At 31.3% G+C, this 17,982-nt stretch overlaps 1 protein-coding gene across 1 annotated transcript; it reads left to right on the top strand.

Annotated features, from left to right (window-relative positions):
- Nucleotides 1-830: 830 nt before the first annotated feature.
- LOC140435568 (polygalacturonase-like) lies at nt 831-17,760 on the top strand. The gene is made up of 4 exons (XM_072524317.1): nt 831-1,165; nt 7,462-7,673; nt 12,324-12,678; nt 17,396-17,760. Exons 1-4 carry the CDS (start codon nt 865-867, stop codon nt 17,641-17,643), a joined length of 1,116 nt encoding a protein of 371 aa, XP_072380418.1. The 5' UTR covers nt 831-864; the 3' UTR covers nt 17,644-17,760.
- The last annotated feature ends 222 nt before the right edge of the window (nt 17,761-17,982 follow it).

Genomic DNA, 17,982 nt, shown 5'->3' with positions numbered 1-17,982 from the left:
TGCTCCACCGATGCTTTTTCAAGAATAACGTAATTTTTATCACCTACTTTTGTGTACACTTTTTGTTGACACCCTTTTTTAATGTATCGCCATCTAACTTTTCCATCTTTGGAGACATGGGCCTTTAAATATTAATATTCATTACTTATTAATAAAAGTTCTCCCCTTTGACTAAACATAGTCGTTGGATTCGCCATTTAAAAGTTAAACACTAACGGACAAAACTATACCGTAATACTTGCAACTGAATTGAATAACTGAAAATATTTATATTCTTACTTTCAACTATAATCAAATTTGGAATTTCCGGTCATTAAGACTTAATCCCCAACTTTCTCGGCGATGGAGCAGCAGGTACTTGGGATTAATGGGTCCAGGTAGTTCGTGGGACAGTTAGAAAACGCCGCTTAACAATGTGTTCAAATGTGTGATCAAATCAATAATTCTAAATGATTTTAAAAAATTTTATTATCATAATATACAATAAAGTTTTTAAAAAATCTCGGAAAAAGTGGAATTACTAAAACCGATCACATTCAAATTTTCTTTTAAAATTAATTTATTTTTACTTTATTATAACAGAATATAACACATTATTGGCCAAAATTGCATTAAACTTTTCAGACGTTCATAAATCTAAAGAGCAATATAATGAAAAATGTTGTCTATACTCTCATGTTCTGATTTGTGTATTTACAGTATTGATATATTGTTTGACATTTGATTAAAATGTATACATATCTAACTATGCTTATTTTATGATAAAGGACAGAGACAGAGATATTTTATGAAAATATTTGATATCTATGCTGATAAGTCAATAAATACATTTTTATATTTTACATTACTCTAGTACTTATTGAAATGAATTTATTTATTATAGAAAGTTTTATATTAGTGTTTTTCTTCAATTCACTTTTATTTATAAGCTGTGTAGATCAACCATGTACTATTACAAGTTTTTCGCAGGTTTCAGAGGTGTTACAATCCTGCAAGAATATAACCATCTCTAATTTGAATGTTCCTGCTGGTCAACAATTAAATCTTGACCTTCTGAATGAATCAACAGTTACTTTTGAAGGTGTCATTACATTTGGAGTAGCTCATTGGAAAGGACACTTGATAGTTGTTAAAGGACATAATGTGAGAGTACAGGGAGCACCAGGTAAATTAATTTACCATACTCATTATCACTTTACAAGAGTTTGGCTAATTTTTTAATAATATTGGTAAAAGATTCGTAAACTTTAATAATCATAGCCCTCATCTTAATTCTTTTAATTACTGACACGAAATCATTTAATTCATTATAATTACGTACCAAAAGTATTTTGAAACTATATGTAAACTTTAAATAATATGTTGAATACTAAATTATTTATTTACATAAAGAGTATTTCACGTGGACCACATATTAGACATATCTATAAAAATAGTATATTTAAAAATATTTCAAAATTTACTCATCCGAATCACTGGCAGCTGATCTACACGTCAGTAATATTTATCGGAAGTGGTCACCTTTGTTGTTAATTTTACAAACATAATTTAGATTGTCATTTGTGTTTTTAGATCTTACATATAATTTTAAACGGATTTTTTATAAGGTAACTTACATCCCACTAATTACAGATTCCTTCTTCTGACAAGCACAGTCTTGTACATGATACTACGACTCTTTGTCGTAGTATCATGGTCTTGTATAGAATGAGTTAGTGTTTTACCGTTTTGAGGTGTTTTGCAGTGGTGATTGTTCTCATCTCTAACCTAGTGAATATTGATAATAAAATTGATTTTTAACTATCGAAATTAAGAAGTAGGTTTGTGTTTTTATATTTTGTTATAAATATTTTACAACTTAAGATCCTAAGATATTTATAAGGTTCTCAAAATGTTTGAGGTTATTTGTAATATGGACTAGTGTTATGTTAGCCCATATTTGTAATACAGAGGATACAGAGGATATAAAAAGCTGTTTAAGAAATTATAGAAAAAAAGAAAGGATGCTCTATCGGAATAACCAATGTAATAACCAATTTGACTTTAATCAAGTTTTTGCTTGTGATGGATGCAGAACTGTATTTTGTATGGAATGTGGTAATCTAACAGCATCTGCAGTTAAATGCATTCAGTTGAAAACAAAACCTAAACTGAAGTTTTTCTGTGAACAGTGTGAAGTGGGATTTCAGAAGGTACCAGCTCTGTTAAAAAAAAGTGAGTGAGATTAAGGAAAGTGTAAATAAAATTTTATATAAGGAAAATGTTGCATCTGTTGCACCAGATATGGAGGATATTATTTCCGAAATGCTGGAGAGGCAAAATGGGGCTTCCAATATAATTATATTTAATGTTAATGAATCTGTTAAAAATAATCAATCGGAACATAATGCAGAGGACAAACAAGCGGTACTAAATATTTTGACTGATTTTAATATTAACAAAAATAATATTAAACTATTTACATTGAGAAAATTTGCTAACAGAACGAGACCTATTAAATTAGTATTAAATACAGCTGAAGATGCTAAAACTGTTGTTAAAAATAAAAGACTAATTAAAGTGCCGAATGTCAGAATTTCACTGTATCAAACAAAAGCCAAGCAAGAGTATTTTAAGAAAATCAAATTACAGTTAGATGATATAATTAAGAAAAGTGATAATTCTACAACAATTAAATTCAATAATAATAAGCCTACAATAGTGAAAAAATACGTAATTTTATCTCAAAAATACTAGTAAGTAGTCCTAGTATATTACTTAATATTGATGTTTTATATTAAAATGCACAGAGCTTGTATAACAAAATGGATCAAATCAAGTTAAGTCTGCTGTGTTATTGTCCTAAAATAATAGTTGTTAGTGAAGCTCGAGTTACAAGTGAAATTGAAGATTCTGAAATTACTTTGTGTGGGTATACTGTATCCAGAAATTTAGTGTCTCATTATAAAAGTTATTTTAATAACAGCTGTAAAACTGAATAATCCCTTGTAAATACTCTATTTTTGTATAATTATCACAGCTATCCAAGCTGACAGGACCGGCATGTAGCAAGTCAACTGTAGGTTAGTATATATAATCAGATCAAATATTATCATTCAAGCGTAATATTAAAAAACTCTTTTTATAAACATACAAATTTCCTATAATTATTGTATTCCTTTATTAATCATTATTTTAAGTTTTAACGAAATAAAAGCTCCCAAAATTATGAAGATCTTAATTGAGTCAAATTAACTGGACCGGCCGTGGAAATCAATAAGTTTTGGGAAAACGGGTAATATCCCAAACAGCACATTAGAACTGACAAACCCGTATATACAGTTATAATGAGTAAATGTTTAACTTAATTAACCTTTTAACAAATTACTTGGAATTTATATAACTTTCTACCTGTTATTTATCGTTAATTGTTTTTTAATTTGAAGAGAGTTGTACGATGACAAACTAAAACTTAAAAGTCTGCTTTCGACGGAATTGGTTGTAAAGTCATTTGAGTGTTCAGTTTTTGCAAAAAATTTGTTGAGTATTGTTATAAAAGTGTTTATTTTTTTAGAGTGTGTACACTTGCCGGTGAATCTACGTAGTCAAATTTACGTTTATTGTATGAAACAATGTGGCATCCCTGGAGTCCAGAGGATAATAGGGCAATTTGGCCAGTTAATGAACCGGAAGCAAATCGACAAGGAGGTGATCTCATTCAAGTATTAGAACCTGACCACCGCCAACGAATACATTTATCTACTGATGCAAAACAAATTATTGCTAATGTTTTTCAAACTCTTGTCGAAAAAAATATGGGCAGTAACGAAGCCTTACATGAAACGGCAACTTTGACTAAAAAACCATTATCCAAAGTCAGAAAAATCCTATAAGTAATCCTATTATGCCAAGATTAATAAGACGGGATAACAGTATTTCTCGGAAGCTCGATCGTGCAGATGAAGATCTTATTCGTCGCAAAGTGTATGCTTTGTATGAAGAACAAATTGTACCCACACTAGATATGTTAGTTGACAGGCTTCACGTCGACAACACTGAAATTAAGTGCGGTAGAACAACTGTTTGGAAGTGTTTGCAACGTATAGGGTTTAAATACAAAAAAGTAGATAAAAGACAGGTACTTATGGAATCCAATCGTTTATGGATATGGCGAATGGAATATTTAAACAAAATTAAACAATATCGTCGAGAGAATCGACCTATTATTTATTTAGATGAAACGTGGTTTGATACCTATGATACGCCATCTGAAGGTTGGGTAGATAATAGTCAATCTTGTTCAACAAAAGCGCCTTCTAATAGAGTAACAATATTCCATGCTGGATCAGTCGATGGATGGGTTCCAACTGCCTTATCTCTATCAGCTAAAAACATCAGTGATTCATATCTCGATTACCATGACAACACAACTTCAGATATATTTGAAGACTGGTTCAAAAATAAGTTAATACCTAACATACCCTCTAATAGTGTTGTAGTTATGGACAATGGAACATATCATAGCAGGCAATTAAATAAAATTTTAAGTTCAAGCGATATGAAAATAACAATACAGAATTACTTGTATGACAAAGATATTTATTTTCACATAGATAATACTAAGAAGGATTTATGGGACATTTTAAAAAGTTTCGCATTGAAAAAAGAATACTTTTGTGGTAATTATGCCGAAAATATGGGTCATACGATTTTAACACTTCCACCATATACTTCGCCACATTTAAATGCATCTGTCCTGCATTTAATTAAAAAGAAAGTACTCAAAATTGATGCGAATAGTTGGAAAAATGCAGTCTCACATATCATGAAAGCTGAGAATTCATATTTTCCTACATGTAATATACAAAATATTATCATCAATTTAAAAGAGGACAGTGATAGTGACACAGATTTAACATAATATCTATGTGATGTAATATTTATACTCGTTTTGTGTGTGTGTGTGTGTGTGTGTGTGTGTATTGTGTGTTTTGTGTTTTATTGGCACTAGTTTTCACAACCAACCGGCCAGTCAATTTTATAATGATTTTTTTAGACTATAACTTTCATTCTGAAGCTATTTTTTTGTGGCATTTTAAATTAATTTATATTTAAATGGGAATAAGCCACATTAAAGGTTAAAATACGTTTATAACTTATCACTAACTCAGGGGAGAAATGTGTAGTGTCTGTGTTAAGTAAATGTCTTGTTACTTTAGTAAAGTCGACGTCATTGTCTTTACAAAGAGACGCTAATTGTATCCGAACGTCTTTGGTCCCTCAGGTGTGAGTACTGATTTACTCGTTTTAAAAGGTTCATATTTATTCATGTTTACTTGTTATATTTAACTTTTCCGTTTCATGTCTAAAAAAGTTGGCAAAAAATGATAAATGTCTTTATTAATAATTTCACGAAAAAAAATTATTCTTCACTAAAGGTTGTGCATCACATAAAATTATTAATCAATAATCTTATAAAATATTAAGTGGTAGATAGGGAAAATCATAATTATTAATTAACACTGAAGAAGAAAGTGATTTTAAATTTAGATATACAAGAAAATGTTATTTTAAAATGTTTGTGGGTATTAAAAATTATGCCCAAGTTTAGATTCATGGCCTTCTAATAATTAAATAATATATTTAAAGTAAAAAGTAAATAAAAAAATACTTTTGCATTTGTTGATTTTGTATATTGAATAAGTTATCAGTTTATGTATTTTCCCCTTAATTATCTAGATATTTATTTAAATTAAATATGTAATGTAAATGCCAAATAAAATATAAAATTCGTTAAAGCGGCCCTTTTTACTATTTACCTGAAGAGGCAAATCTCTTTACGGCGTCGACTTTATCAGCGGGATACTTTTAAATTCTGCATAAGTCAGTTCTTATAATTGTGAATGAAGTTTACAAGGTAATACGCTGCAATTCATCTAAACGATCTACAGGGGGTGTTATACTATATGTTCAAGATAACCTTAAGTGTACTGCCGCTAAAACTTTTGTTAAAGAAGATAATTTTTCGGTGTAAATCTATTATGGAGATATTGGTTCTTGCAAGATGGTTTTGTGTTGAACTTAGAGCATATTTTTGACGAATTATTTAAAAGTAATGTCAATTGTATTTTAGTTGGTGATTTTAATTTGGATTTTTTAAGTACTAGCTTCTACACCCAGAAAATTAAAGCAATGTTTTTACAATGTGGCATTAAGCAGTTAGTAATGGAATCTACTAGAATTACGAATTTTAGTGAAACCTTAATTGATTATGTTATTGTTAATAATGATCTGGTTTGTTTATTCAACTTTCAAGTTGAGTGATCATTCAATAATATCGGTCAGTTTTAGTAATAGTTTTCAAAATTTTAATGTCTCTAGGAAACGTTAAAGATGTCTTAAAGAGGAAAAATATATCACATCCAAATGAATTTACTTTCTTGTGATTGGGATTTAGATTCTACTAATGTCAATACTATTTACAATGAAATTTTATCAAACAGTCATTTTTATAAAATAGCACCTATTCAAATATGTCAGATCAAAAGTCCCATACCATGGTTTGATAATGAAGTTAATAGTAAAATGAAAATTAGGGACAAATTATACAAATATTTTAAAACTGTTAACATAAGTGATATAAATTCCAAATGGTAGGATTTTAAAAGAGCAAGAAATATGGTAGTTAATAATAATATGTTAAAAGCAAAAAAAGGACAATAATATTTTGATAAATCGATAGGTATAAAAATAACTCTAGACTCTTATGTGGAAAACGCTAAAAACATAATAAAAAAATAATTAACAATAACTAATTGTCAAAAATTCCCTTATTGCATTGAATTTAAGGTTCAGAATCAGTTTCTCATGCATTTTGAGTGGCAAAGTTGAAATGGGGCGTCAGTTTGGTGAGTATTTTCTCTTTTCTCTCTTTTAAAATTCCCTTCTACAACCGAATTTATTTGAAAATTCCTTACAACATCGTTATTTTTTCTTGTGGCTTCTTCTTATTTTCTCCCATTTATATGATTTTTCGACCTCTAAAACTTCTAAAGCCTTTCTTGAGGATTTGATAACATCTTTAAAATCATTAAAATCGTATAAGTTCTCAACTTTATGTATTTTCTTTTCAATATTTCCATGGACCCCATTCACTAGCGTTTTCTCTTTTTGGTAGACAAATGAATGTTGAGGTCTACGATTCTTTGGGTATGTCACTTGATTAATAAATTATATTAAATAGCCTTACCAGGACATCCATGTACTTATATTCTATTATCTTAAGGATGTAAATAAGAAGTTAATCTAACCCAGGCCATTTTCCTTTTCGTGTGTTGTTAAATGCATACAGTATTTCTTTCTTTGTATTTTTTCAATTCTTTATTTTTCTTCCAACGAAGTATTTGTGTACTCGTATTTTAGGTTTATTTTTCGAACAGCTTTTTATTATTCTTTTTTATATGTTTTATATGTTTAACCTAGGCTCAATTCTTAACGGCCAAGGTCAGAAATATTGGGATGGCCAAGGAGGAGGTGGTGGTATAACCAAACCAAAATTTTTCTACATCGAAACTACAGGTGGATCCATTTTTAAAAATATATACTTATATCAATGTGCAAACTGGTGCGTTGGTATTGGATCTAAAGATGTAATCATTACAGGATGGACTATTGATAACACTGCTGGAGATAAGGTAAAAATATTGAACAATATTATACACATTTTATTCATAAATATTAATATTTCTTTCTCAGACCTTACCTTTAATTAATAATTTTAATACTGAATACCGTTCGCTCTTACATAATATTATTATAATTCTCTTTGCTTTTATCCCTAGGCGAAGGTTACTGTCACATATTTATACAAGTTTATAATTTTGGCCATATCAGTAATAATCCCTGTTACAGACGTGGTCATCGCAACAATCTTTTGTAGAGTCTACTTTAGTCTGGTTTGTCTCTCCTATTCTTTTCAGACTTTTATCCCCAACGTTTTTTTATAATGAGTAAATATTTTGGATTTGGACTTACCGTAATCATCTTAACCCACGCTCTCTCATATTAACATCGATTGTTGTCAAATAAACTTCCCCTAGAAAATTTATTTTAAAATTGATTCTTTGCTTTCACTTCAATAATACACTAATCATTCTCTTTTTTGCAATACGTATTTGTTGTTTATTTTTTCTTTTAGTTATATTTTAATATTTCCTACACCTCATCAGCATATATAATTACCAATAGAGATATCACCATAGAATTTTTTTATTGCCTAATAATAAGCCTAAGAATAAGTATTGTATTCAGACTTTACATAGTCTGCAAAGACTGCTTTAAAGATATAACATAAGAGCAAAATAATTTATTATGACAATTTCATCTCAGAAAACTAAAACAATAGTAGTCAGCAAAGAACCAAGAACAAAGAACAAGTAATGGAAATAAATAACCCTGGGAATTACACTGTCTAGCTATGGAGACCTGGACAAAGAAGTGAGAGATCAAGTATAAAAAGAAAATAGACTGCAGGATCTCTTAATAACACTATATGGCGAAACAAACACATTAACACTGAGATGAAGTCAAGAATTTATAAAGCCAGTGTAAGACCAATAATGGCATATGCCTCAGAAACAAGACCCAACATAGCCACAAGGCAAAGGCTACTGGAAATGGCAGAGATAAGAGTACTAAGAAGAAATACAGGAAATACGCTGAGAGATCGAAAGAAAAGTGAAGACATTAGAAGAAAATGTAATGTACAGTGTATAAATGAATGTACACAGAATAGAAAAAATAATAAAATAACTACATAAGCAGAATGGAGGGGACCCGTTTCGTTAAAATAGCAAGATATAACTCACCAATTGGCAGAAGAAGTATCGGATGAACGCGCAAAAGATGGAGTAACAACCTTCCATAGAGCTATTAATCCGCCAATAAACAGAACTGCTTATAAATAGAAAGAAAAAGAAGAAGTTTAAATAAGAATAAATAAGAACTAAACACTGAGTGTTGGTAAAATCGCACTTGCACGTGAAATTCTTTTTGAAACTTTTATAAACACTAGAGATTTAAGGGGATGAACACCAACACTAATTACTCTACTAAATCATGGCAACTATTGTAATTTCTTCTACAAATATAATCTATTCAATTTGTCATTATTAGACTCCATCAACAAACAAAATTGTAAAGAACTGTCCACATATTTTGAACAACTATTAAACCGCCCAGAACTAAAAGAACGATTTTAGAAAATTCAGACAGAAAATATAGAAAAAAATTCTCCCATCATTCAAAGAAGAAATACAATCACACATACACAAACTCAAAAATAACAAAACATTAGGAGAAGGACATATTGGTCGAATTCTTAAAACATTTAGGATTAAAATCACTAGAGTAAATAACGAAAGTTATACATAAAATATGGAGAACAGAAAAATTCCCAGTGAAAAACTACCTCAATCAACCCTTTGCATAAAAGGGTTTTAAAACAGATGCTAATAACTACAGAGGAATTTCTCTTATATAGATATAGAACCAAAATTACCGACATACTAAGCCGGATTCAGACCGAACAGATCGAGGACAAAACAATGTATACTCTATTTTATTTTTAACTTTGTTTCTTTTTATAATGCACTACTGGAGGCCGGTTTTAGTATCTCTTCCATTCGTTACCTTGGGTCATCTATTTTTTTTTTTTTTTTTTTTTTTTTTTTTTTTTTTTTTTTTTTTTCATTTGTTGTGAAATTTTGTTGTTTTGGAAATTTTGTTTTTGCTGTTCTTCTATGTATTTCTGCCTTATTTTTTTATTTCTTGCAGCTCTTGTATGAACTGTCTGTCCGTTATGTCATGTTTTTCTTCTTTTTTGACCCAGGCTTTTGATTCATTTTTGTGAATAATAAAGGTAATTACTATCTACGTCCACTTCTCTATAGCTTCAGTAGCCTGTTATTATTTTTTCATGCTTTTTTGTATGAGTACAAAGTCAATTTATTTGGAGTACTCTTTATTTGGTGCTAACAGGTACCATTATAGTTTTTTTTGTGTTGTAAGTTTTTATTTACTACTAATATACTTTCTGTAGTTGCCAGATTAACCAATAATTGCTCATTATAAATAAGGATAGAAATTGCCATAGTAACTTTCCTTAAGATAAAAACTTTACTAGGTAACCATAGCCTCAAAATAACAACTGGCCTTAAATTTGGTGTATACTACATGACCTTGTCTTATATAAAGCAAAGGTTTTGGCCATGGAAGTCGGTACGATAAACCCTTCAGCCTGGCGTTTTTTAAAAGATCTAATAGGTTTAAAAATGAGCCTTATATGTATCTTTTAACCCGTGGCTTTTCTTCGCCTAATGAAAAAAACCGCGTATTTGCCAGACTGTCGCACTGACATAACAAGTGTTCTATTGTTTCTTTCTCTAGGTGACAGAATCTGCATAAATCATCATCTGCCAAACCCATCAACTTGTATTGGTGAATTCCTCTACCATTCCAGAGATTTATGAGCTGCCCACTTTCTTGTAGCCGTTCTTGTTACTGCCTTTGCAATGCCGCAGAAGGGTTCCGGTTCAATAAATGACAATAATGAGCCTCGATTTCATCTGCTTTTTTCTTGCTCTTATTCTCTCTCCCAGTTTATTTAGGGCACCTACACAATCTCATAGTAGTTTAGAAATGATCTCTACAGAATTTAATACCTTAAGCGCTGCCTAGCTGTCTGTTAAGATGGCAATTGAACAGTTCATTCTTTTCTGCCTTTCTATTTCTTCCACATCGTGATGGATTTTTGGTATTTCCGCCTGAAAAGTTGTGAGATCCTTTGATAGACTTACCGGGAAACGTATCCCTTACATTGTCCTTGCCATACCGACTCCTACACCTTTTGATGTTTTGAGCTATCAGTGTATCAGGTAGTTTCCGCTTGTATAAGTGCATTTTCCTTCCAATTTTCCCTGCCTGAGATAGTAATTTTAAATTTGTTCTCAAAGCTATTTCTCGTAGCTGCTGCATCGATGGATTGCCCTATTACGGTATATTCTTTTAGCTCCTCGATTAGCTTTCTGTTGTCAGCACTATACACCTGGCTTATGTGTAGCTGACTATATATTAATCTGTGTATAATCACATATCTGGCTTTGTCCTATATAAAGAATATCCTGAATGAATTACATAATAAATGACATGACATGACATGATAAATGACTTTTGAGAAAAATAAAAAAAAACAAGAACTTTATATATCAATCAACATGGAAAAGATTACGTGCCTAACACATACCTATCTATACCTAAGTTGAGCGCACCAAAATTAATTATCTCTATATCTATATTTCGGGTTTTCACCAGTATATACTACCAGCATATCCTTACCGGAAAACCATATCCACTCTTCCGGTAGGGATCGATGGAGGAGTAACACCGAGTTGCAAGCCCCCATCTCTTATTCGTACTGTACCGTCTAAGTAGCAGATTCATTAAAAATTTTAAACTACTACGTCAGCTTTTTTGTTTTTTGGTCAGATTTTCGAACAATAATAATGCACCACAAATTTTAAACTAGATTAGTAGCGACTAAAAGTAAATTAAACAAACAAGTTGAAGTAGATTGTATATTGTCGATTTCAACGAATCGATTAATTGGACTTAATGATAGAACTATTTACACTGCAACTTTTAAGACCTTTTGTGTATGCTTAACATCTATATTCACTCTAACTATTATCCGTTTAGGAGAGATATATATCGTTCGCTAGACCATTCACAGTGAAGTAAATGCGATCCGACCTCCGGATCCGCTTGGCTGTCTGACTGTCCAATACAAATTAAAAAAAAATAGGGGCTCGCAGATCTGGCTATAAGTAGTATTCCTGGAAATTATTAACCTCCACTGATGAATATGGTACTTTGTGGTGTCTATATTAAAAGCGACTCCCTGAAAGTAGTATGACTTTTGTTAAATGTTATATATTGCATTTACATATATATATATATATATATATATATATATATATATGGATATTTGATAGCCTAAGTCTCTTACATAACTTCTTTAATGTAACATTATTGTAAGCGTTTTTAAGACCTACGAATACACAGTAGGTATTCGCAGTCTCTTAGATTTCGAATTCTTGACATAAAAATTTATTGGAAAGCTTTGTAATCTACCCGCAAAATGCATTTGGTGTATACTTTACCAACTCCACGGGAATATCTTCTAGCCCTATTGCGTTACAATTTTTGTTTCCACTGAGTTTGTTTATTAGTTGTGATCCATATTGCGATTTTATATTCTTCTTAATAGTATTTATATTTTGTTGTAGGATATGATCGCCCTTAATACCGACGGTTTTAGCCTGATCGATTCAGAAAATGTACTTATAGAAAACTCGATAATCATGAACCAAGACGATTGCATTGTTGTACGTAGAGGAAATAATATGACCTTTAGAAATATAAAATGTTTTGGATCTCACGGTCTAAGTTTTGCAACGGGTTTTCACGAAACTGATGGTCCGTTAGTAGACAAAAAAGATGACGAAGGAGACGTAGCTACCGATATCACTTTTGAAGATTGCTTAGTTGCCAATGGTCTTTACGGAATTCACATCAAAACCGCTCCTAACGGAAAAATGGGAAGAATTGAAAATGTTGTATTTAAAAATATAAAATTATCAGGTAATTAATACCAATTTATATTGCCATCTGTACAGACTACCTTACCTCTATCCAGTCCATCAATAATCTATTTACTAATCACCCTCTTGTATAAAAAATCCATGACACTTACCAAAATCTTATCATCCACGACATCCATATCACTATCATATGGATTCCCTGCCACATCGGTATTATGGGTAACGACAACGTCGATCGCTTTGCCAAAGAAGCTGCTGTATCCAATTGTACACCACATAATATACAAATTGCCAGTAACCTAAAAACTAGTATAAAGAAACTCGCACGAAATTACTGGCAGAATCATTGGAAACAATCCACTACATTTTTACACCAAATAGATCAGACGATTGAGCGGTTTGTTATCCCTGGTATAACTAGAAATGAGATGGTTGTTGCTAGAAGATTGCGTATCGGTCACAATAGATTTACACATGGTCACCTAATGAATTTTACACCTAAGCCAATCTGTCACTATTGCCAATCTCCACTAAGCGTTCACATTTTTGTGGACTGCCCTCATTACAATAAACGACGCCAAGAACTGGGCATGAAGGGCGACATCACAGATATATTATCGAACCAGAGTCAAGTCATCACAGCTATCCAGTTCCTGAAGCTAGAAATCTTACTAAATAATATATAACTATAGTATATTATAATATGTAATTGTACCTTATGTATCCACGGTGCCTCGTGCTAATGGCCGAAGCTGTCACAAGCACGTTAAATTAAATAAAAAAAATGTTTTTTTTCTCAAAAATGTTAAAGTATATTAAATAAATAGATTTGAACAATATTAACGCACCACTAACTTCAATTCTTGAAAGAAAAAAAAACAAAAACCAATCCTTGGTGGAAGTGCCCAAAAAGAAACAGAGAACTCTCCCCCAAATTAGAAAAAACCGACTAAAATATATGTAACTTCTAATAATTTACATTTTCGTTTTTTTCTTTTTCTTCTTCTTCCTCTTTATAAGCTATTCTGCTTGTTCATTGTCGGATTAATACCTCTATGGAAGGTTGTCACTCCCATCTTTTGCGCGGTCGTTCGATACTTCTTCTGCTGATTGTTGACATATCTCCTTCTATTTTGGCAACACGGGTCTCCCCCATTCTGCTTATGTGGTTATTCCACTCTTTTTTTATTTAGCGTCTATTCACTTATACACTGTACGTTACATTTTCTTCTGTCTTCACTTTTCTTTCGATCTCTCAGCGTATTTCCTGTAATTCTTCTCAGTACTCTCATCTCTCATCTCGTGTGTTGTGGCTGACTCGAGTCTTGTTTCTGAGGCATATGTCATTATTGGTTTTTCACTAGCTTTATAAATTTTTGACTTCATCTCAGTGTATCTGTTTCGCCATATAGTGTTATTAAGGCATCCTGCCAGTCTATTTCTTTGTCCAGGTCTCCATAGCTGGTATTTAGCTCCATTGGCATTGCTCCATAGCAATGCCAAGGTATTTTATTTCCATTACTTGTTCAATAGTGATGTCATAAATTTCTGTTTTACATCTGGTTGGTTCTTTAACTGTTGGATTATTGAGGTGACGAAACGTTACAATTTTTCTAAAATTTTTTTCTGAAATTATTTGGTATATACTCTGAGTGCAAAACTGAATAAGTAACAGGAAATGGCAATTTACATAAATTATTCCATTCATTTCAGAAATATTTAAATAGTTCCGATCAATAAATATGTTAAAAACCGCCTACACCAAATACCAAGTCGCGATTTTCCGCCCGCATGCAATGCTATTACATTTTTTTTTGTAGTAAACTCTTATAATTTTTAGAAATAATAAACCGATTAGGTATTGCTAGTTTTTAAGCGTACAAAAAACATGTGCTACGAGGACAATTTTGTAAGTATACTGAAAACAAAAATAGCGGAAATAGGCAAGCTCGGACGAAAATTTGCCCCCTGACATAAGGAAGGTTAAGCAGGTGTTTTTTGATCATCAGAACGTTTGTAGTTTTAATGTATTTAATGTAACTCCTTTGTAAGATATTGGAGTTCGACCCTGATAGCGATAAAATCTACCACTTTATCAGCTGTCCCGAAATATAGTCATTTTAAATGGTAAAAACAAATCATAATTTAATATTTTATACCTCTATTACAAATTTAAGTGCATTAGCACTTCTTTTCGTATTATTTTTGTAACAATAACAAAATAACCTTTAAATAATAACTACGTAAAGAGATAACAAAAATTCCAGAAGGGTCTTAACCAGTTTTTTGGACCGGCCACAGGACCGGCTCAACTTCTGATCAAGAAAATTATTAAAATGACTTTATACAACAATAATAATACTACTCACAACTCCACTAAACACAGTTACTCAGATGTCGTAAATTATTTTAAACATCCAACAAAACAACAAGCAATAGTCATTTCCAGCATTTAACGTACTAATGTACTTTTTGCCTCCAGAATTACTAACAATAGGATATGCATATATCTCTCTTCAAAACATACTGTTGATGCTCTTCTACATTCTTTTAAATATATCGAAATAAATGGACGTCAAGTCAAAATAAGAAGATTAATTTCTCCAGCCCAGAGACTTCTAATATCTAATGCATGTCCTACAATCCCAAACGAAATAATTGAACAAGAATTACAAAAACTTGGTATTCACACTGTATTCAAAATAACTTTTCTTCGAGTAGGTATGTCTGAAAGTGAGTACAGTCATGTTCTGAGCTTTAGAAGGCAATCATTCATTACACCCCTGGAAAATATGTCTATTCCTGACTCTTTTACTATAACTCATGATAATACTTCCTAGCGGGTATTTCTCTTCATAGACGGATTCAGTTGTTCCAAATGTAAAACCATTGGTCATCAAGAATCAGAATGCACTAACATTTCAAACCAAACTAATTCAACTACCCTCTTAGATTCAACCCAAACCATATCCTCGTTATCTAAACCTCATGAACCTAATGATACCCCTTCAACTCCCCTCTCAGATTCAACTCAAACAACATCGTCATTATCTAAACCTAATGAACGTAATGATAAAATATATCAATCTACGGAAACCGACTTCATCCAAATCATATCTAAAAATAATCCAAACACTTCGTCTTCTTCTTTCAAAACAACATCACCAGCTATAAATAACACTGAAAATACTACGGAAATCGACCTCATCCAAAACATGTCTAAAGATAATCCAAACACTTCGTCCTCTTCTTCCAAAACAACAGCCCCAGCTGTAAATAACACTGAAAATACTACGACACAAGAAACACCAATAACCTTAAATAATGCAGTCAATTCTAAACAGATAAAGAGACATATTATATCATCTCCTGAAATTACCCAAGAAAACCCAAAAACCGACTCTTCCGTTTTTAATACCCCTAACCAATATAAACCGAAAAAGAAACTCAAAACCTCTTCCAAAACCCCTCGCGAAGATGTCATTCACTCCCTAGAATCTATCAAAAACAAAATCGAAAATAGATCACCTCTATATATACTAAATTTCAATGAAATATGTGATTTTATGGAAAATGTTTTAAACTCTCATAACCCTGAATTAACTTTTAAAGATTACTCCAATGAACCAGAGGAACTAATTCAGATCCTTAATTTTATTTATTGTTACACACCAAATTCTAGGTTAAGAAATAATATCACCCGACTAGAGAAAAAAATAAACCCTAACCCTTTTTCAGCTGACGAAACTGACGAATCATCACTAGTTGAGGGATAATCAAGGGATGATTTAAATGAAACACCTGTACTCCGAAGTGATATCTCATTATCCTAATTATCTACAAATTTTCAGTGATGCCTCTAAAGCTTATGACGGACACGCTGCTGCATACTACTGTAAATACACTACTCACACTATATCCATACCTACAAACTGCTGCATCCTCACAGGCGAGACCACAGCCATTTTGAAAGCCTTAATTTTCTTCAAAACGCGTAGTGAGAATAAATGTATATAAACAAATATACCCTACAAATCCAATATTTCAGGCTATAAAAAATGAGATAAATATAATTTAATCAACTCGAAAAGAAGTAGCATTTATCTGGGTACCGTCGCATGTAGGAATAGCTGGAAATGGACAATCTAGCAAACACAAGTAGAATAACCTCACAATACACAACCAAATCAATAAATTACCCATACTCCGATCTTAAAAACCTTATTAAAGACCACTGTACGAACATATGGCAAGACTACTTTAAAGATTCAGGAACCAAACTATATGAGCTTTATCCCCTTGTGAAGACCATCTCGAATAATCCATCCAATAGAAGGGACCAAGTAATAACTAACCGACTAAGAATTGGACACACTGCACTGACCCATAAATTCCTAATCAACAAAGAATCTTCTCCAACCTGCAGAAACTCTTCTCTCCCATTGACGGTGAAGCATATTCTGATTGACTGCCAGTACCACGAAGAAACAAGAAGAAAATATGGAATCTCAGATGACATCAAAACCACCTTAACCATAAACACTGACCATGTAATAAATTATTTAAAAGATTTACGTTTATATACATTTATTTAATGTAAATAAAATGAACTCTTGTGTACGTTACTCCACTAATAACCCTGCGTGGTTGATGTGGATTATATGTTTTTTCTAAATAAAAAAAAAAACCTTTGTAAGAGTAACCTTTACAAATGACTTAATTTAAGATTTTTTAGTATTTAATATATTTTCTTTCAGGAATCCAAGAAGATGGCATTTATATTCAGCAAGACTACGGGGATATTGGTAAACAAGATAGCAACGTAAAGATAAAGAATTTAACTATTAAAAATGTCTACGGTTCTTTACAAGGTCTTTTAACTAGACCAATACATGTTTTTTGTGGCAATCAAGGAACCTGTTCAGAATGGATATTTTCTAATATAAATATATTAGGTGGAAATAGAAGTTATTGCAATTATCAACCAGATGATTTTATATGTTAAGAAAGTAACATTTTTTTAGTATTTTATATTTTGTTTACGTAATTTTGTGTATTATAAAATATAAGTACCAAATGAAATAAAAATATATTTATTAATAAACCAATTTGTATACTATATTTATGATAAATTTGTTTTAATAAATTTAAAAATATGTAATAACAAGAAATGTTATCTTTATTCACCTCAGAATATTACTCTTTAAGGCTAATCGTCGATTAACCTTTAATATAGAAAGAATACCTTTGTAAAGGATCCAGTAGGACAATATACCATGAACTACAGGAAAATAAAAACAGTAAATTTAAATAAATGGCGTTAGAAATATCGGTCAAAGTTATT

Source organism: Diabrotica undecimpunctata, chromosome 3 (genome assembly GCF_040954645.1).
Source record: "Diabrotica undecimpunctata isolate CICGRU chromosome 3, icDiaUnde3, whole genome shotgun sequence".
Lineage (NCBI taxonomy): Eukaryota > Metazoa > Arthropoda > Insecta > Coleoptera > Chrysomelidae > Diabrotica > Diabrotica undecimpunctata.
Note: the sequence above shows the minus strand (reverse complement) of the source record. Positions and strands in the feature narration are given on the sequence as shown.